This window comes from Pongo pygmaeus, chromosome 1, assembly GCF_028885625.2.
Source record: "Pongo pygmaeus isolate AG05252 chromosome 1, NHGRI_mPonPyg2-v2.0_pri, whole genome shotgun sequence".
Lineage (NCBI taxonomy): Eukaryota > Metazoa > Chordata > Mammalia > Primates > Hominidae > Pongo > Pongo pygmaeus.
Genome location: NC_072373.2, coordinates 78,475,882 through 78,498,031, shown reverse-complemented (window position 1 = coordinate 78,498,031; position 22,150 = coordinate 78,475,882). Strand labels below are relative to the sequence as shown.

Here is a 22,150-nt window from a genome sequence, read left to right as displayed (position 1 = left end):
TTTTTTCAACTTGTTGCTAGTTATCTAGATTTCTTGCCCAAAGTGTATCAGCAAAGGTTCAAGGTTTTTATCTACTTGGCAAGGCTGTATTCATTATTCAAGTGTTAAGAGTGACATCATCTTCCCAACTTTTAATCATTTTGACCGGAATCAAAGGAAATTTTAAATAAAATATAAGGACTGTAGCTCCTTATATTTTGACTTACAGCAAAGACCATCTTTTTTTTATTTTTAATACTGTAAGTTCTAGGGTACATGTGTACAACATGCAGGTTTGTTACATATGTATACATGTGCTATGTTGGTGTGCTGCACCCATTAACTCGTCGTTTACACTGCGTATTTCTCCTAATGCTATCCCTCCGCCCTCCCCCCATCCCACAACAGGCCCAGGTGTGTGATGTTCCCCGCCCTGTGTCCAAGTGTTCTCGTTGTTCAGTTCCCACCTATGAGTGAGAACATGAGGTGTTTGGTTTTCTGTCCTTGCGATAGTTTGCTCAGAATGATGGTTTCCAGCTTCATCCATGTCCCTATAAAGGACATGAACTCATCCTTTTTTATGGCTGCATGGTATTCCATGGTGTATATGTGCCACATTTTCTTAATCTAGTCTATCATTGTTGGACATTTGGGTTGGTTCCAAGTCTTTGCTATTGTGAATAGTGCCGCAGTAAACATGTGTGCATGTGTCTTTATAGCAGCATGATTTATAATCCTTTGGGTATATACCCAGTAATGGGATCACTGGGGCAAATGGTATGTCTAGTTCTAGATCCTTGAGGAATCACCACACTGTCTTCCACAATGCTTGAACTAGTTTACACTCCCACCAGCAGTGTAAAAGTGTTCCTATTTCTCCACATCCTCTCCAGCACCTGTTGTTTCCTGACTTTTTAATGATCGCCATTCTAACTGATGTGAGATGGTATCTCATTGTGGTTTTGATTTGCATTTCTCTCACCAGTGATGATGATCATTTTTTCACGTGTCTGTTGGCTGCATATATGTCTTCTTTTGAAAAGTGTCTGTTCATATCCTTTACCCACTTTTTGATGGGGTTGTTTGATTTTATCTTGTAAATTTAAGTTCGTTGTAGGTTCTGGATATTAGCCCTTTGTCAGATGAGTAGATTGCAAAAATTTTCTCCCATTCTGTAGGTTGCCTGTTCACTCTGATGGTAGTTTCTTTTGCTGTGCAGAAGCTCTTTAGTTTAATTAGATCCCATTTGTCTGTTTTGGCTTTTGTTGCCATTGCTTTTGATATTTTGGTCATGAAGTCCTTTCCCATGCCTATATCCTGAATGGTATTGCCTAGGTTTTCTTCTAGGGTTTTTATGGTTTTAGGTCTAACATGTAAGTCTTTAATCCATCTTGAATTAATTTTTGTATAAGGTGTAAGGAAGGGATCCAGTTTCAGCTTTCTACATATGGCTAGCCAGTTTTCCCAGCACCATTTATTAAATAGGGAATCCTTTCCCATTTCTTGTTTTTGTCAGGTTTGCCAAAGATCAGATGGTTGTAGATGGGTGGTGTTATTTCTGAGGCCTCTGTTCTGTTCCATTGGTCTGTATCTCTGTTTTGGTACCAGTATCATGCTGTTTTGGTTACTGTAGCCTTGTAGTGTAGTTTGAAGTCAGGTAGTGTGATGCCTCCAGCCTTGTTCTTTTTGTTTAGGATTGTCTTGGCAATGCAGGCTCTTTTTTGGTTCTATATGAACTTTAAAGTAGTTTTTTCCAATTCTGTGAAGAAAGTCATTGGTAGCTTGATGGAGATGGCATTGAATCTATAAATTACTTTGGGCAGTATGGCCATTTTCACGATATTCATTCTTCCTATCCATGAGCATGGAATGTTCTTCCATTTGTTTGTGTCCTCTTTTATTTTGTTGAGCAGTGGTTTGTAGTTCTTCTTGAAGAGGTCCTTCACATCCCTTGTAAGTTGGATTCCTAGGTATTTTATTCTCTTTGAAGCAATTGTGAATGGGAGTTCACTCATTATTTGGCTGTCTGTCTGTCTGTTATTGGTGTATAGGAATACTTGTGATTTTTGCACATTGATTTTATATTCTGAGACTTTGCTGAAGTTGCTTGTCAGCTTAAGGAGATTTTGGGCTGAGACAATGGGGTTTTCTAAATATACAATCATGTCATCTGCAAACAGGGACAATTTGACTTCCTCTTTTCCTAATTGAATATCCTTTATTTCTTTCTCTTCCCTGATTGCCCTAGCCAGAACTTCCAATATTGTGTTGAATAGGAGTGTTGAGAGAGGGCATCCCTGTCTTGTGCCAGTTTTCAAAGAGAATGCTTCCAGTTTTTGCCCATTCAGTATGATACTGGCTGTGGGTTTGTCATAAGTAGTTCTTATTATTTTGAGATACGTCCCATCAGTACCTAATTTATTGAGAGTTTTTAGCATGAAGGGTTGTTGAATTTTGTCAAAGGCCTTTTCTGCATCTATTGAGATAATCATGTGGTTTTTGTCTTTGGTTCTGTTTATATGCTGGATTACATTTATTGATTTGCGTATATTGAACCAGCCTTGCATCCCAGGGATGAAGCCCACTTGATCATGGTGGATAAGCTTTTTGATGTGCTGCTGGATTCGGTTTGCCAGTATTTTATTGAGGATTTTTGCATCAATGTTCATCAAGGATATTGGTCTAAAGTTCTCTTTTTTGGTTGTGTCTCTGCCAGGCTTTGGTATCAGGATGATGCTGGCCTCATAAAATGAGTTAGGGAGGATTCCCTCTTTTTCTATTGATTGGAATAGTTTCAGAAGGAATGGTACCAGTTCCTCCTTGTACCTCTGGTAGAATTTGGCTGTGAATCCATCTGGTCCTGGACTCTTTTTGTTTGTTAAGCTGTTGATTACTGCCACAATTTCAGATCCTTTTATTGGTCTATTCAGAGATTCAACTTCTTCCTGGTTTAGTCTTGGGAGGGTGTATGTGTCGAGGAATTTATCCATTTCTTCTAGATTTTCTAGTTTATTTGCGTAGAGGTGTTCGTAGTATTCTCTGATGGTAGTTTGTATTTCTGTGGCATTGGTGGTGATATCCCCTTTATCATTTTTTATTGCGTCTATTTGATTCTTCTCTCTTTTCTTCTTTTTTAGTCTTGCTGGCGGTCTATCAATTTTGTTGATCCTTTCAAAAAACCAGCTCCTGGATTCATTAATCTTTTGAAGGGTTTTTTCCGTCTCTATTTCTTTCAGTTCTGCTCTGATTTTAGTTATTTCTTGCCTTCTGCTAGCTTTTGAATGTGTTTGCTCTTGCTTTTCTAGTTCTTTTAATTGTGATGTTAGGGTGTCAATTGTGCATCTTTCCTGCTTTCTCTTGTGGGCATTTATTGCTATAAATTTCCCTCTATACACTGCTTTGAATGTGTCCGAGAGATTCTGGTATGTTGTGTCTTTGTTCTCATTGGTTTCAAAGAACATCTTTATTTCTGCCTTCATTTCATTATGTACCCGGTAGTCATTCAGGAGCAGGTTGTTCAGTTTCCATGTAGTTGAGCGGTTTTGAGTGAGTTTCTTAATCCTGAGTTCTAATTTGATTGCACTCTGGTCTGAGAGACAGTTTGTTGTGATTTCTGTTCTTTTACATTTGCTGAGGAGTGCTTACTTCCAACTATTTGGTCAGTTTTGGAATAAATGTGATGTGATAGTGAGAAGAATGTATATTCTGTTGATTTGGGGTGGAAAGTTCTGTAGATGTCTATTAGGTCTGCTTGGTGCAGGGCTGAGTTCAAGTCCTGGATATCCTTGTTAACCTTCTGTCTTGTTGATCTGTCTAATATTGACAATGGGGTGTTAAAGTCTCCCATTAGTATTGTGTGGGAGTCTAAGTCTCTTTGTAGGTCTCTAAGGACTTGCTTAAATGAATCTGGGTGCTCCTGTATTGGGTGCATATATATTTGAATAGTTAGCTCTTGTTGAATTGATCCCTTTACCATTATGTAATGGCCTTCTTTGTCTCTTTTTATCTTTGTTGGTTTAAAGTCTATTTTATCAGAGACTAGGTTTGCAACCCCCGCTTTTTTTGTTTTCCATTTGCTTAGTAGATCTTCCTCCATCCCGTTGTTTTGAGCCTATCTCTGTCTCTGCACGTGAGATGGGTCTCCTGAATACAGCACATTGATGAGTCTTGACTCTTTATCCAATTTGCCAGTCTGTGTCTTTTAATTGGGGCATTTAGCCCATTTATATTTAAGGTTAATATTGTTATGTGTGAATTTGATCCTGTCATAATGATGTTAGCTGGTTGTTTTGCCCGTTAGTTGATGCAGTTTCTTCCTAGCATCGATGGTCTTTACAATTTGGCATGTTTTTGCAGTGACTAGTACTGGTTGTTCCTTTCCATGTTTAGTCTCAGGAGCTCTTGTAAGGCAGGCCTGATGTTGACAAAATCTCTCAGCATTTGCTCGTCTGTAAAGGATTTTATTTCTCCTTCACTTATGAAGCTTAGTTTGGCTGCATATGAAATTCTGGGTTGAAAATTCTTTTCTTTAAGAATGTTGAATATTGGCCCCCACCCTCTTCTGGCTTATAGAGTTTCTCCCGAGAGATCTGCTGTTAGTCTGATGGGCTTCCCTTTGTGGGTAACCCAACCTTTCTCTCTGGCTGCCCTTAACATTTTTTCCTTCATTTCAACCTTGATGAATCTGACAGTTATGTGTCTTGGGGTTACTCTTCTCGAGGAGTATCTTTGTGGTGTTCTCTGTATTTCCTGAATTTGAATGTTAGCCTGCCTTGCTAGGTTGGGGAAGTTCTCCTGGATAGTATCCACAAGAATGTTTTCCAACTTGGTTCCATTCTCCCCGTCATTTTCAGGTACACCAATCAAACATAGATTTGGTCTTTTCACATAGTCCCATATTTCTTGGAGGCTTTGTTCGTTTCTTTTTACTCTTTTTTCTCTAAACTTCTCGCTTCATTTCATTTATTTGATCTTCAGTCACTGATACACTTTCTTCCACTTGATCAAATCGACTACTGAAGCTTGGGCATGTGTCGTGTAGCTCTCGTGCTATGGTTGTCAGCTCCATCAGGTCATTTAAGGTCTTCTCTACACTGTTTATTCTAGTTAGCCATTCGTCTAATCTTTTTTCAAGGTTTTTAGCTTCCTTGCAATGGGTTCGAATGTCCTCCTTTAGCTCAAAGAAGTTTGTTATTGCCAACCTTCTGAAGCCTACTTCTGTCAACTTGTCAGTCATTCTCTGTCCAGCTTTGTTCCGTTGCTGGCAAGGAGCTGTGATCATTTGGAGTAGAAGAGGCGCTCTGGTTTTTAGAATTTTCAGCTTTTCTGCTCTGGTTTCTCCCCAGCTTTGTGGTTTTATTTACCTTTGGTCTTTGATGATGGTGACCTACAGATGGGGTTTTGGTGTGGATGTCCTTTTTGTTGATGTTAATGCTATTCCTTTCTGTTTGTTAGTTTTCCTTCTAACAGCCAGGTCCCTCAGCTGCAGGTCTGTTGGAATTTGCTGGAGGTCCACTGCCTGGGTATCACCAGCAGAGGCTGCAGAACAGCAAATATTGCTGCCTGATCCTTCCTCTGGAAGCTTCATCTCAGAGGGGCATCTGTCTGTTTGAGGTGTCAGTTGGCCCCTACTGGGAGATGTCTCCCAGTTAGGCTACACAGGGCCAGAGACCCACTTGAGGAGGCAGTCTCTCTGTTTTCAGAGCTGGGAGAACCACTGCCCTCTTCAGAGCGGTCAGACAGGGGCTTTTAAGTTTGCAGAAGTTTCTGCTGCCTTTTGTTCAGCTATGCCCTGCCCCCAGAGGTGGAGTCTACAGAGGCAGGCAGGCCTCATTGAACTGCGGTGGGCTCCCCCCAGTTCAAGCTTCCCGGTTGCTTTGTTTACCTACTCAAGCCTCAGCAATGGTGGACGCCACTCCCCCAGCCAGGCTGCCACCTCGCAGTTCGATCTCGGACTGCTGCGCTAGCAGTGAGCAAGGCTCTATGGGCGTGGGACCCGCCAAGCCAGGCGCAGGATATAATCTCCTGGTGTGCCGTTTGCTAAGACCGTTGGAAAAGTTCAGTATTAGGGCGGGAGTCCCGATTTTCCAGGTACAGTCTGTCATGACTTCCCTTGGCTAGGAAAGGGAAATCCCCCCACCCCTTGTGCTTCTTGGGTGAGGCAATGCCCTACCCTGCTTCGGCTCACCCTCCGTGAGCTGCACCCACTGTCCAACCAGTCCCGGTGAGATGAACCAGGTACCTCATTTGGAAATGCAGAAATCACCCGTCTTCTGCGTCAATCACACTGGGAGCTGCAGACTGGAGCTGTTCCTATTCGGCCGTCTTGGAATGGCAACCGCTACTTCCTCAAGACCATCTTTACTTTAACAACATACTGTATGCTAGGGACACCTTATTTGCCCCAAGGCAAAGTTGAGTTGATTTTAAATTATCTTGGAAAGCTAATGAACACAAATGTCACGAACCAGTAGATTTTGGATTCCTGGCCTACAAAAGTATCTATTGTAATTTATATTAGTTCATTTAAATACGCAGAATGAATCAAGATAAATTATTCGTTTAATTGCCTATAACGTTTGGAACCAAATTTTCAGAAGTCATTTATTTAGAAAGGTAAAATAGTTGTGCATCTACCCTATATCATAACATACCAGCCACACTGCCCAAATTAATGTCTGTGGCAAATATATGAGTTAAGACTGTAAGTAGCATTTTGTTAGCTCAGGTAGGTTTTGCTGCAAAATGAATTTACTGCAAAATTTCTTAGTTCTTGAATTTCAGAATTGTGTACCTGTATGTCAAGAATGTACAATACCTATTTGTCTTTTGTCTCAATATCATTTTGGCTTCTCATCATTCAAAATCTTATTAGCAACCCTGACATTTTGTAGTTTGAGTACCTATTTTGAAAAGTAAAGGAGCCAAGTTAATGGGAGTTAGTTAAAAGTTGCATTTATGAACTGTTGCTTTCAGCTGCATTATTGACAAAAATGGTCCCTGTTAATTTTTTAAGGTCTGGAACAAAAAGAATGCAAACGAAAAAGGAAGAAGCCAGACTTCTAAGCTTCCTCCAAGATTTGCCAAAAAACAGGCTACAGGGATCCAGCAAGCACAGTCTTCAGCCTCAGTTCCACCTCTAGCTTCGGCTCCACTTCCACCTTCAACCTCAGCTTCAGTTCCAGCCTCAACCTCAGCTCCACTTCCAGCAACCTTAACTCCAGTTCCAGCCTCAACCTCAGCTCCAGTTCCGGCCTCAACTTTAGCTCCAATTCTGGCCTCAACCTCAGCTGCAGTTCCAGCCTCACCCTTAGCTCCAGTTTCAACCTCAGCCTCAGTCTCAAGTTCAGTTCCAGCCTCTACTTCAGCTGCAGCTATAACCTCTTCTTCAGCTCCAGCCTCAGCCCCAGCTCCAACCCCCATCCTTGCCTCAGTTTCAACCCCAGCTTCTGTCCCCATTCTTGCCTCAGCCTCAATTCCCATTCTTGCTTCAGCCCTAGCACCAACTTCAGCTCCAACGCCAGCCGCAGCAGCCTCTTCCCCAGCTGCCCCAGTCATCACAGCACCAACTGTCCCAGCCTCAGCCCCAACTGTCTCAGTCCCACTTGTCCCTGCCTCAGCTTCAGCCCCAGCCCCAGCCCCCACCCCAGTCTCAGCCCCAAATCCTGCCCCGCCTCCCCTAGCCCAGACTCAGGCACAGACCCACAAACCAGTCCAGAATCCACTACAGACTACATCTCAGTCTTCAAAACAGCCACCACCATCAATTAGGCTGCCTTCAGCTCAAACACCTAATGGCACAGATTATGTAGCCTCAGGAAAATCCATCCAGACCCCACAGTCACATGGCACTCTGACAGCTGAATTATGGGATAACAAGGTGGCCCCACCAGGTGTGCTGAATGATATCTCTAAGAAATGTAAGTTGCAAAAGAGAAGTGAGGGGTGGGGAATGGCATGGGAATACTGAGGTTTCTTTTGAATTTTATTTTTATACTCTTTAAGTGTTTTCTAGCCATCTCATTTTTTATTGTAGGAAAAAGTAATAGTAATCCTCTCAACTTTAAAATTTTTGTTTTAAGCATGTTTAACAAGCATATTATATTTTATGGAAATAATTTTGTGTTGATGAGAAAATAATAGGCAATATTTGGGGGGGACTTGTACATGCATACCTCATTTGATTACACTTTGTGGACACTGCATTTTTAAAAATTAAAAGTTCATGGTAACTGTGTCAAGCAAGTCTTCTGGTGTCATTTTTCCAACAGCATGTGCTCATTTCATGTTCTGTGTCACATTTTGGTCATTCTTGCAATATGTCAAATTTTTCATCATTTATCTGTTATGGTGGTCAGTTATCTTTGATATTGTAATTGTCTCGGGGTACCATGAACACCCAAATAAGATAGTGAACTTAATTGATAAATGTTTTGTGTGTTCTGACTACTCCATTGACCAGCCGTTCCCTGATCTCTACCTCTCCTGGACCTCCCTATTCTTTAAGAACACAACAATGTTGAAATTAGGCCGATTAATAACTCTCTGGTGGCCTCTAAGTGTTCAAGTGGATGGAAGAGTCATGTACGTCTCACTTTAAATCAAAAGCTGGAAATGACTAAGCTTATTGAAGAAGGCATGGTAAAAGCCAAGATAGGTCAAAAGTTAAGTGCTACTTCAGTAATCAACACTAATGATAAGAAAGTAAAACAATCTTATTGCTGATACAAAGTTATAGTGGTCTGGATAGCAGGTCAATCCAGACATAACATTCCCTTAACCCAAAGCCTAATCCGAAGCAAGGCCTCTATCTCTGTTCAGTTCTGTGGTGCCTGAGAGAGGTGAGGAAGCTGCCAAAGAAAAGTTTGAACCTAGCAGAGGTTGGTTCAGGAAGTTTAAGGAAAGCAGCCACCTCTATCACATTAAAGTGCAAGGTAAAGCAGCAAGTTATCCAGAAGATCCAAAACTGAGATAATGGATGAAGGGGGCTACATTAAATAATAAATTTTTCACGTAGACGAAACAGCCTTCTGTTGGAAGGAGATGCCATCTAGGCCTTTCATGGCTAGAGAGAAGTCAATGCCTGACTTAAAAGGACAGGCTGACTCTCTTGTTAGGGGCTAATGTATCTGATGACTTAAAGCTGAAGCCCCTGCTCATTTACCATGTTTGAAATCCTAGAGCCCTTAAAAATTATGCTAAATCTATTCTGCCTGTACTCTAGAAATGGAACAATCAAGCCTAGATGACATCACATCTGTTTACAAAATGGCATACCAACTTTTTTTTTTTTTTTTGAGACAGAGCTTCACTTTTGTCACCTAGGCTGGAGTGCAGTGGCTCAATCTCAGCTCACTGCAACCTCTGCCTCCCAGATTCAAGCAATTCCCCTGCCTCAGCCTCCTGAGTATCTGGGACTACAGGCACACGTCACCATGCCTGGCTAATTTTGTATTTTTCGTAGAGACGGGGTTTTGCCATGTTGGCCAGGCTGGTCTCGAACCCCTGACTTCAGGTGATCACCTGCCTCGGCCTCCCAAAGTGCTGGGATTACAGGTGTGAGCCACCATGCCCGGGCCCGTACCTATTATTTTTATTCCCACTGTTGAGACCTACTGCTCAGGGGGAAAAATGCTCAAAAGCTTTCCTTCAAAATATAAGCTTGTTGACAGGGCACCTAGTCACCCTAGAGTTGTGATGAAGATATACAGGAAGATTTATGTTGTTTTCATGCCTTCCAACATGGCATCCATTCTGCAGCCCATGGATCAAGGAGTATTTTGACTTTCAAGTCTTGTTATTTAAGAAATACATTTTCTAAGGCTACAGCCTCCATAGACAGTGATTCTTCTGATGGATCTGGGCAAAGAAATTTGAAAACCATGTGGAAAGGATTTACCATTTAGACTCCTTTAAGAACATTAGTGATTCATGGAAGGATGTCAGAATATCAACATTAACAGGGGTTTGTAAGAAGTTGATTATAACCCTCATGGATGACTTGGAGGAATTCAAGACATCAGTGGAGGAAATAACTCTGACACAAAGAAAGTTGTTTCTTGTGATGGAATCTCCTGGTGAAGATGCTGTGAACATTGTTGAAATGACAGCAAAGGATCTAGAATATTACATAAACTTAGTTGATTAAACAATGGGATTTGAGACTATTGACTCCAGTTTTGAAAGAAGTTCTACTGTATGGGTAAACAGTATCACATGCTACAGAGGATTCATGAAAGGAATAGTCAGTTGATGTTACAAACTTCGTTGTTGTCTTATTTTAAGTAACTGCCACAGCCATGCTAGCTTTCAGCAAACGCCATCCTAGTTAGTTAGCAGCCATCAACATCTCCACTGGCAAGATTCCACCAGCAAAATACGATTCAAAGGCTAAGATGATGATTAGCTTCCTTTTTAGCGGTAGTTTTTTTAAAATTAAAAAGTATGCATCTTTTTTAAGACATGATGCTATTACATATTAGACTGTAGTATAATGTAAACATAACTTTTGATATGCACTTGGAAACCAAAAAATTAGTGTGACTTGCTTTATTGCAATACTTGCTTGATTGCAGTGGTCTGGAACTGAACCCACAATGTTTCTGGGGTATGCCTGTATGTTGATACATAATAATCTTTGTAAGTCTGATTTGAAAAGTGATTGTTTTATTGCCTGGCTAGTAATAGCTAGACAGTAGGAGATTAAGGAAAGGGTTAAATGGGTTAGAGATTATTAGACTCTAAATCCTAATCATGTTTCTTATGGCTTCTTCTTTCCAGTAGGTCCCATTAGTCCACCACAGCCACCCTCAGTTAGTGCATGGAATAAGCCCTTAACATCGTTTGGATCAGCTACTTCATCAGAGGTAAGAATAGGCTTTTAACAGCATTGGTGTGCTGGGTTTTCCCTAATACTTCAGTGTGGCCGGGTGTGGTGGCTTACACCTGTAATCCTAGCATGGTGGGAGGATTGCTTGAGTCCAGGAGTTCGAGACCAGCCTGGGCAACATAGTGAGACCCGCCTGGGCAATGTAGGAAGACCCTGTCTCTACATACAGAACAAAAAATAGCCAGTTGTGGTGGCATGTGCTTGTAGTCTCAGCTACTCTGGAGCTGAGGTTGGACTGTCACTTGAGCCTGGGAGGTCAAGGCTACAGTAAAGTCATAACTGTGCCACTGTACTCCAGCCTAGGTGATAGAGCAAGACCCCACCTGGAAAGCAAAACAATGCTTATAGCATGCCTCAGAATTAACCTGGAGGGCAATTAAAACATTGCTGAGCCCCACGTCCATAGTTCATGACTTATTAGGTCTGGGTTGAGGTTTGAATAAATTCTAACAATTTCCCAAGTGATACTCTTGCTGCTACATCTTTACATTTATAAGGTGTGTCTCACTTTCAGACCTTAAACACTTGTTTTCAATTTAGTCTCAAGAAAGATCTTAATGATACAGAAAATAAAAGTGCAATTATTGTTTTCTGGACTTTTCTCCCATGTTTCTATCTTGAGGACTTAAGTAGTATAAGTATTTAGAAACTGTTTACAGCAGATTGTTATTCTAACGTAATTTCTCAAATGTGATACTGCTAAATGACTGTTGGGGGTCAGTGATTCTTCATTCATTGAACGAACATTTACTAAGCCCTCACAGTATTCTAGGTAGTGTTCTAACCTGTGGGCTTACAAAACTGGGACTAAAAACACTCAAAAAGCCCTACCGTCATGGGACTTCCATTGTCCTGTGAGGAGAAGCCACTAATAAAAAAACGTATCGTGATCAGCACTGTGGAGAAAAACGAAGCAGGAAAGGTACATAAGGAATTTTCCAAGGTTCACAAAGACAGTTTAATATAGGGTGACCACGAAAGCCTACTTAGATAATGCTTGAGTTAAAGACTTGAAGGATATAAGAGAGTATGCTATTCAAATGTCTGAGGAAAAGAGATTCCAGGTTCAGGTAATAGCAAATATGAATGCCATGAGACAGGAGTACACTTGGTTTGTTTGAGGAAGTTCAGCGAAGTCCATGTGGCTGGAATGAAGTAAGAGATAGAAAGAGAATAGATGAAGTTGGAGGTCACACCTGAGTAGCAGGTGGATCCTGTAGGGCCTATGGAAGAGGTAGGAAGACACTGGAGGGTTTTGAGCAAGGAGCAACAGGATCTGACTTTTAAAATTATTCTGGGTGGTCTGTGAAAAATAATCCATAGGTGGCAAGAGTAGAAGTTAGGATATTACAATAATCGAATGATGATAGCTTAAAACCTGGGAAGTGGCATGAAAGGTCATGAGAAATAGTTGGTTTCTGAGTATTTTGAAGATTGAGCTGACAAAATTTACTAAAGTGTTAAATGGGGTATGAGAAGGGACAGAGGAGTCAAAGTTAGCTCCAAAGTTTTTGGGTTGAACATTAAGAAATACTAGAATTTTCAGTAACTGAGATTGGACAGTTTTTGACATGTTAGATTTAAGATGCTTATTATACCTCTGAGTGGAAATGTAGTTGGATATGAGTCTGTAGTTCAGAAGAGTTCATCTAGTTTGAAGATAATGAATTTGAAGTCATTAGCATATAGATGATGTTTAAAGTGATGGAATTGTATAAGGTTACCAAGGGAGAATGAGAGTAGTTAGGAAAGAGAATCAAAAATTAAGTCTTAGGGCTTTCTGACTCCAGGAAATATAGGAATTAGAGAAGCTAAGTGATTAGAGAAGTATCCTAAAAGTCAAGTGAAAGATAAGTTCAAAGAAGGGGTAGATAAGTGTGTCAGATGGCTGCTGGTAGGTCAAGTAATATAGGTGTTCAATTGATAGAGTTATATGATGGTCACTGATGACTTTGATAAGAACATTATTGGTGGAGTAGTAGGGATGAAAGCCTGGATGAAAGAGTGAGTTTAAGAGAAAATGAAAGGAAAGATGAGTACCATTTTCTCTCCATATCTGTGGAGATTGGTTCTCACCACCATAGAAACCAAAACCCAGGGATGCTCAAGTCTCATATAAAATGAAGCGGTATTTGCATATAACCTATGCATAACCTCCCTGTGTACTTTAAATCATCTCTAGATTAATTATATACCTAATACAATGTAAATGCTATGTAAATTGTTGTTATACCATATTATTTAGGGAATAATGACAAGAAAGAACAGTCTGTTCTTGTATAGTACTGACAACCATTTATAATTTTTTTCTGAATATTTTCCATCCATACTGGGTTGAATCTACAGATGTGGAACCTGCAAATAAGGAGAGCCAACTGTATAAAGAACTTGAACATCATTTTGCTATAAAGGAGTACAGAAAAAAATGGGGCAGTAAAGAAGATATAGTTGAGATTTTAATTTATTTTAATTTTTGTATAGCCCATAGGTGCTAAAAGGTTTTTTTTTCTTTAAAGAAATCTTCCTGCTACTTCTGTCTCCACTCCAGTTTTCTGACTTAGTAGGTCCAGAGTAGGCTTCATCATCTGTTTTGATGTTACAGATTCTTCAGAGAACTGTACAACTCAAGAGTCAATGCATTCAATATTTAAGAGTCTCAGTTTAATAATTTTTCTTCTGCCTTTTGGTATTAGCATTATGATTAGTCATAGAGAGCATTTCAGAATTTTTCATGCTGGTGTGAAGGACAAGAGTGGAAGTTTGTTTCCCAACTGTAAGATTTTTCTTGCAGGCATTGTACAAGTTTACAGTGATAAATGGGTATTTACACTTAACCTTCAGTCAGTGGTGGAGCAAGATATTTTAGTGGTGTCTCATTTTTCTCTCATACTTTTTTCTTTATTGTCTTTGTGTTCTTTATGTTTTCTGGATGGAAGATGATTTTTTGTGAATGTCATACATTATTTTGGAGTTTTTCCTCATGATGAAATTTTGTATTAGCAAAATTGACATTTCATAGGATGGAAAGAATTCCCTAATGAACTTTTTCTTAGATTATTCTAGTGAAATAGAACTCTTAATGATTATTTTACTTAAAGTTATCAATGTTAGTTGCACCAACTAGCCTTACAAATACTTGATATTATAATATTGTCTAAGCTTTTATCATTCTTTGTACTATGTATATTTCATAAACACTTTCGTTTCAAAGGGTATAACATTCTCCAACAGTCATTAACTTGACGGTTATTTTTCTACTCATTTAAATATGTACAAGTTCTTAACATTTTTGTATATACAATTAATAGCCTTCACAGTCTACTTACTGCATTATTTTCTTTTCTAATACTACTGTACACTTACACTTAACTGACTGTAGAATTTCAACATTGACTAAAGCAAAGAAATTTTTATTCTAATGTACATCAGTATTTTCCAATACATTCATGCTTTGCTTAACAACAGAGATACGTCCTGAGAAATGGGTCATTGTGTGAACATCATAGAGTCTACTTACACAAACCTAGATGGTACAGCCTATGGCTTCTAGGCTACAAACCTATACAGCTTATTACTATACTGAATACCATAGGCAGTTGTAACACAATGATAAGTATTTGTGTTTCTAAGCATAGAAAAGGTACAGTAAAAATACGATATAATTTTATGGAACCACCTTTGTATATGTGGTCCATCATTGGCTAAACATCACCATTATATGGCACGTGACTGTATTTGAAGGTGACTATTTAGATATTAAAAATAAATCTGAATTACATGTGTTGTTCATACTCTTGACATTATATCCTGGTAGATATAACATTAACCTTATGTAGTAATTGACCATGGTAGGTTTAGGAATGCCAAAAATGACATGGAGTAGTGATTCAATTATTAAAACAAGCTTTAGTTGAATTTTGACCCTAGTTTTGCTTTATATGTTTGTCTTTTCATGAAAAGATTGGTTGTTGTAACAAAGCCCTAGGTCACCTAACCTGCTTGTGTGTTTCTACAACTGTTCCCCATACCTGCTGTGCTTCAGCCTCACTGACCTTTTTTTGTTCTTGACCTTTACCCTAGGTATGTGGTCTCCCTAAACTCTTTCCACTGATCTTGTCTTCTAGATTCAATGTCAGTGTGTCCTCCTCAGGGGCTTTCTCTGTCTACCAGTCTAGTAGCTGGTCTCTTAACCCTATTTTGCTTTTGCAGATTCCTTATCTGACTTTTCAGTCTTTATTTGCTTCACCTGCTAGAATGCGAATTGTGCAATTAGACTGATTAGTACATCTGATTAGCACAAAGAAGATGCTCAACAAATTAGCTGGGTTTGTTTGTTTGTTTTTGAGACAGGTCTCGCTTTGTCACCCAGGTTGGAGTGCAGTGGTGCAACCTAGGCTCACTACTACTTCCACCTCCCGGGTTCAAGCGATTCTCCTGCATCAGCCTCCTGAGTAGCTGTGATTACAGGCACACGCCACCACGCCCTGCTAATTTTTGTATTTTTAGTAGAGACAGAGTTTCACCATGTTGGTCAGGCTGGTCTCAAACTCCTGACCTCATGATCCGCCCACCTAGGCCTCCCAGAGTGCTGGGATTACAGGCATGAGCCACCATGCCCGGCCCAAATTAACTGTTTAATTGGTGGATTGATTGCTTAGATGTTTGCTCTATGTTACCAGTCACAAAGTTTTTATTATATTTCTTAAATTTCATTTTCAAAGCAGACTTCTGAGAAGCAGGTGACACTTATTACTGTCTTTTATTTCCAGTTTATTCATCTGTTTGTTGGTAGTAGTGTCTTTATGTGTTGCTTTTATGTTTGTTTTAAATGAGGAAACAACTTGAAGCTGTGCTTTGCCCATGATCACACTCCTGAGAGCCAGGACTTTAAAAACTTAAGTCTTGTGCTAGTTTCATTTTATCAGTTGTTTTCTAGTACAGACAAACAACAGTTAAGAGAAAATTATCCTAAAATATAATTAATGTCGGTCTCAGTTAATATGTAGATTGCCTTAAACCTTCTATTGTACTTAAACTATATAGTGCTTCATAAATCAGTCACATCTGAACTATACTTTGCAAGGAAGTTTTAAAATATTCTTTTACTAGGGAGCGAAGAATGGTCAAGAAAGTGGACTCGAAATTGGAACTGACACAATTCAGTTTGGTGCTCCAGCTTCAAATGGAAATGAAAATGAAGTCGTTCCTGTGCTTTCGGAAAAATCTGCTGACAAAATACCTGAACCTAAAGAACAGCGGCAGAAGCAGCCACGAGCAGGACCTATCAAAGCCCAGAAGGTAAATATACTTTATAATCTAGATAAAATTTTATGAAGGCCACTGACATGAAGAGCAAATAATACTTTTAAAAGTGAACTTAATTTTAATAAATATCTTTGATCATGATGCAATGATGAAAGATACTCATTTATCATAAACATAGTTTTATCATAAACATTTGACTTTAGCTTCCAGATTTGAGTCCAGTAGAAAACAAAGAACACAAACCAGGTCCCATTGGAAAGGAACGTTCATTAAAAAATAGAAAAGTAAAAGATGCCCAACAGGTGGAGCCAGAAGGACAAGAGAAACCAAGCCCAGCTACAGTCAGAAGCACAGATCCTGTCACGACAAAGGAAACTAAAGCAGTCTCAGAAATGTCTACTGAAATAGGAACAATGATCTCGGTATCATCTGCAGAATATGGTACTAATGCAAAGGTAAGCCACATGTAGGGATTACCAGTTCAACAGATGCAAGCCATGTCTAAAATGAACGAGAAGAACAGCAACAGTCTGCTTTTTTTTTTCCTGCTGAGGCATATAACTCTATAGATTATTTCTGCAAAGAAGATTTTGTTTCATGATTTGCATATGTAATCTAAAGAAGTTCTTTGTAGCAAATTATATTTCTTTTTGAGGAAATTTACTCTAAATTCTGGACTGTTTGAGTAGCTTAAAGTGAAAAACATCTATACAAAATGGCAATACTTTGAAAGATGGCTCTATATCACTTTTAATATAAATGGAATTACAGTAGAGCTTTATCTTGCCCACTGGTGACATTCTAAAGTCAGGAAATAAGGCAGACTTTTAGTAACTCCAGTATAGCCAGTTTTTTTTCATAGTTGGAACAGATTACTGTTTCTTTGGTTGAACACTAGAGGCTGTTGACTCACATTTAGGGACCACATTGAATGAAACGTGTATCTAAAAATACTCATTAAGACAAGATATGTTGATTGACCATGGGAACAGACACTTGTGAGAGTAGCAAACATATCTGCCATTTTATGTTGACTCTGGGACATAAACTCTGAGAAAAAAGTTACATGCAATTTTTTATATTATCTGAATATTATTCTCTTTTTAATTGCCATACAACTGAATTCATATAAGTAATAGCTTATGTGGTCCTACTCTGCCATATTTCAAAATGAGATTTGTGACAAGAAACAAGGAGTGTACCCTAAAACCTGAGTAATTGCAACAACTAAGATCTTGGTAGTTGATAGTAAGCTGTAGAATGAATGTGGGAAACACATAAAAGGTTCTTTTAATAACCTACAGAAATAAATATTTGGTACTGTTGACAGTCTCCTAGTACTAAATGTACAAGAATGCAGCAGTAGTTGAAATGCTATCATTTTGATCGTGAGTCCATGTTGTGTTATTCCATTGTTAGTTGATTGAGTGAGTTGAGTCTTAGTCTGCTCTTGTCCCCTGCTTTCTTCCAGAACAACTTTACAACTATTAAGCTATCATTAGAAAGTGAGCAATTTGGCCAGGCGTGGTGGCTCATGCCAGTAATCTCAGCACTTTGGTGGGCTGAGGCAGGCAGATCACTTAAGGCCAGGAGTTCGAGACCAGCCTGGCCAACATGGCGAAACCCCATCTCTACTAAAAATACAAAAATTAACGGCATGGTGGCGCACGCCTGTAATCCCAGCTACTTCAGTGACTGAGGCACAAGAATCACTTGAGCCTGGAAGGCAGAGGTTGCAGTGAGCTGAGATCATGCCACTGCACTCCAGCCTGCATGATAGCGAGACTCAAAAAAAAGTGAGCAATTAATTCAGTTTAAAACGTATTTTTTTTCTATTACTACACAGGAGTCTGTAACAGACTATACTACACCCTCTTCTTCTCTGCCTAACACTGTGGCTACTAATAATACAAAGATGGAGGATACTTTGGTTAATAATGTAAGTAATCAGTTTGAGATGTGGCAAGTTTGGATTGGAACCTGGCTATTATTATCAAGCACATTATTTCATGTTTTATTTACTGTAGTGATCAATATTTAACTCAGGGAAAGAGTTGATAGTAAATTTGTGTTTAGGAGTACTGTAATATAATTAGCAAAAATAGTCAAAGCTGAGTTTTTTATTTTTCCTCTGAAAGCCATCTGCTTTCCATTTAAGATGAAGGTTTGTGGTGCGTAGGCTTGGTTTCATGTAAATACTAATCTTATTAACCTGGTATTGGTAAGAAGTTTTTTTAGCTCTCACATTTACAAATTTAACATGAATGGTTGGTGATTTTGTTCTTACATAAAACCTTTTTATAATTCAGTGAAACCCAACTTATTTAAGATGACTAAAATTAGAATTAAAAGACAACTATAGAATTCCCAAAGAATCAAGTATGTCTTTAAAAAAGAAAAAATACCAACGTGTTAACAACATTCTTGTTGTGTAGATTGAGCTATATTGTATTGTATACATAAGTACGCCAAACACTCTGATATGCTCTAATATAAGGTGATATTAAGTCATGTTGTAACTTAGGACCTAGTTTTCCAGAGCAACCTTGTTACTAATATAATACAAGGTTGTGTTAGAAGTCTGTACAGTTCATCATTTTGCTTAGCTCACTGACTGATAGATGAAAAATTGTTAGCCCAGAAACATTAGGTAGCTTGCCATAGTTATACAGTGTCATTTATTTAGAAGAACATTTTAAAAGTTACTTGCATGGACCTTATTTTGGAGAGAGGTATGATGGAAATTTGGTTAGTGCTCTCTGTTTTAAATATAGCCTTCTGTAATAAGTAAAGGCTATCAGACTAAAATGTTGATCATCCTTTTTTAAAAAAGTCCTTTACAGATAAATATTTAAAGATCTGTCACAAAGAGCTTTAACTATCATTTTGAGTTATAAAAATCTTTATTCTTACTTTTTTTCTATGCTTTCTATTCTTCCCTCTAGCATCAAGTATATGGAATTTTAGAAAGGTGAGCTGCGTTAGGGGTCACTTAATCAAATTTTTGTAGTTCAGCTGAAGGACTGTACTAAATATGTAGCTGAGAAAAGGAATAGAAAGGACTGAGTCACATATTTTTTCTTGGTGTTGAGAGCTCTCTAGGAGCTGATTAATGTCATTTGTTCAACTTTCCTCCCACCCACCCCCCACTTTTATGAAAGTGGTATATATATATATAATGTTTTTTTTTTTTTCTTTTTTTAACTCCTTATACCTCCTGTGAAAAATAATGGAAGACTTGGGAAGGAGGAAAAGTCTTCCTTTCAGTTTAAGTGCTGTGATATCACTGTCTAGATTATGAAATATTCAATCAGTAAGATCTCAATAAAGTTTAATTATACTTTGTGTCTTTTCTCATTTTTAAAAAATACAGAATATTTCTACGACAGTGGTTTTTAAAGTATGTGATGCTTTTTGCGAAACTACCCTCTGAAAATATGATTTATAAAATATATAAAATAAGGAAGAAAAAATTATTATTCTGAGAACCCTTAAAATTCATTGAAAATATCCAGATGAGCATTTTGATGGTTTCTGTGTGATCTATAAGGCTAATTAATGGAGCGACTTATATACTGATAACTACTGGAGGCAAGAGACCCAGCCTCATATATAGGTGAATAGTCTGCATGCAATTGTTAGCAGTGTAGCCAGGGTATATTTGAAAGCAGAATGATCAGTTTGGGTCAGGGAGCGTTGTAAATGGTCATCAGTTTGAAAGGATTTCACAGTGTTGCTTACTTGTGCCAAGTTTGTTGGTGATTCTGAACTCAATGTAGAGTTAAAAACAAATGTCCTTCATGGGAAAAAATTTAGGACCTCTTGAGATGTCTTTTTTTCTTTCACTTGTCTGTTCTATGTCCATTTTGCACATAGAACTTTTGTCTTTCTTAATTATACTTGAAAATGGCTTATTTCTCTTATTGGGGCTTAATACACTTTTTTTATGGTCTTAACTGATACGTGTTGGTTAGTATTACTCAGTAGTACAATCATCTTGTATCTTGAATGTCTTGAAGATTAAATGCAGGTGGCCTTTTGGATTATCATAGCATAGCTGCTTTCAACATGTATGAAAGAATCTCCATTAGGTAGTCCATAGTATCACAAAGTGATTATCTTAAAACTCTCAAGCATCCCAGTTATTTTTCCTGAACAACTGAACGAACCATCCAAAACGTAATACATAATAAAGTCCCAAGATCCAGAGATAAAGGCAGTGAGTTTCTAATATCTTAAAGTTTCTAACAATATTTGCCATAATTATTACTATAGCAGAACAGTTTTATTGTAATGAGGTGGTGCTAATAGTCCATACTTTCTTCCCAAGATTACTTTTGTTCTTGAATCTTGTTATAAAAAAGTTAACCATATTGCAGGAAAGAGATTAATTTTTTGTATTTTTGCTGTCATGTTAAATACTTCTGGTGGAACCTGTAGATGCCCCATATATGGTGAAGGTTTTATTCCTTAGAGCTTTGCTACACAGTATGCAGCCTGTAAACCAGCACCATCAGCATCACCTGGCAACTTGTTTGAAACCCAGCATTTCAGGCCTTAACATAGACCAATTGAATCAAAATCTGCTTTTTATCAGCATCCTCAGGTGATTTATGTACATATTAAAATATGAGAAGCACTGCCTTCTGAGTATACACCTTATATCTGGTGCAGACTCTCTTTCTGATGCAGACTCTCTTTCTGCCAACTTAACGTATAAAAAGGCAGATAATAATTTCCCTTCAGAAGTTTTATCTGAGATATCCTTAATTACCAACTACTATAAACACAATGTGACTCTTAAGTAATCACATATTTCTGTTAGCTCTGATGAAAAATAAACACTACCCTTAGAACACCTTAGCATTGTCTTTAATGGGGCTTTCATAGTAGACACATAGATTGTGATATGTGTTGCCTACCTTTTCAGGTGCCCCTGCCCAACACCCTTCCCCTCCCTAAGAGGGAGACTATACAACAGAGCTCCAGCCTAACTTCAGTTCCTCCCACTACTTTCAGCCTCACCTTCAAGGTATGTACAACATCCATCTCTAAGAGTCCTTAATTGTTGCATGCAAGGGGACATAAGTTAACAATATTGGTGTGGTATTTTTACTAGATTTATGTGGTAAGCAACAATACTAAGCTGAGGAAATAGAGTGCTGTCAAATTATACCTTACAGTTTTATTACCTTCTGATACCACTAAGTGGTGATGTGATATCCTCATATTTAAAGTGAGGCCTATTATGCTTGTGAATTTTGTCTTAAAAATATAGCAGAGTATTTTTCCATGTTTGTGTTAAGTTCTTCCCAGAGATCTTAATAATTTTTGGATATGTGGGTTTGTATACAAAAAAATACAATCTTATTATTTCATGTTTGTATGATTGTTACCAAAATATTAAGTACTGATAATAGTAAGAATGTTGTTTGTCTTCCCTGTAAGTTATGTGTGAATTGAATGAACATTGTATGATTATTTTATGGGAAGATAATTGACAAGTATGCTTTATAGATGACGTCAGAAGATTTTCAGTTGATTTTTTTTGGATAATTTAATAAGAGGGCAAAAGAGATTCAGCGCTTTTTGATGTCAAAATGTTTTGGCCTTTTTTTTAAATCTCCTATTGTAATTTTGAGCTATGTTAATGATTTTTTACAGTTGTGTTGTTTGAGAGTATTTTAAATCAGTTCATCTTTGGAGTAGTCAGTAGTTCAAAAAAGTGCAAACCTGGAATTAAAGGAGGTTTTTTTAATTAAAAAAAAATTTTTTTTTAAATAGAGATGGGGTTTTGCCATGTTGCCCAGGTTGGTCTTGAACTCTGGGCTCCAGTAATCCACCTGCCTCAGCCTCCCAAAGTATTGGAATTACAGGTGTGAACCACCACACCTGGCCAAGGGAAGATTTTTTTTAATTCTGTTTATCTCATTGATGTTCTTTGTTCATAATCCAGGGAAGTTCTTAATCTCTAATATAGTAGGGCTTCCTGATGTTGCACTGGTTGACAATCTCTTT

At 38.3% G+C, this 22,150-nt stretch overlaps 1 protein-coding gene across 18 annotated transcripts in view; it reads left to right on the top strand.

Annotated features, from left to right (window-relative positions):
- Window positions 1-22,150, top strand: part of PRRC2C (proline rich coiled-coil 2C) — a 108,281-nt gene that overhangs the window by 64,950 nt on the left and 21,181 nt on the right. For 14 of the 18 annotated variants that reach the window (XM_054482752.2, XM_054482103.2, XM_054482671.2 and 11 more), the window contains exons 19-24: window positions 6,995-7,898; window positions 10,759-10,844; window positions 15,977-16,165; window positions 16,336-16,587; window positions 17,979-18,071; window positions 21,063-21,164. In XM_054482752.2, coding sequence (XP_054338727.1) covers window positions 6,995-7,898; window positions 10,759-10,844; window positions 15,977-16,165; window positions 16,336-16,587; window positions 17,979-18,071; window positions 21,063-21,164 — 1,626 coding nt within the window. The remainder of the gene's footprint in view (window positions 1-6,994; window positions 7,899-10,758; window positions 10,845-15,976; window positions 16,166-16,335; window positions 16,588-17,978; window positions 18,072-21,062; window positions 21,165-22,150) is intronic. The other 4 variants (XM_063648775.1, XM_054482421.2, XM_054481941.2 and 1 more) reach the window with 3 other exon arrangements.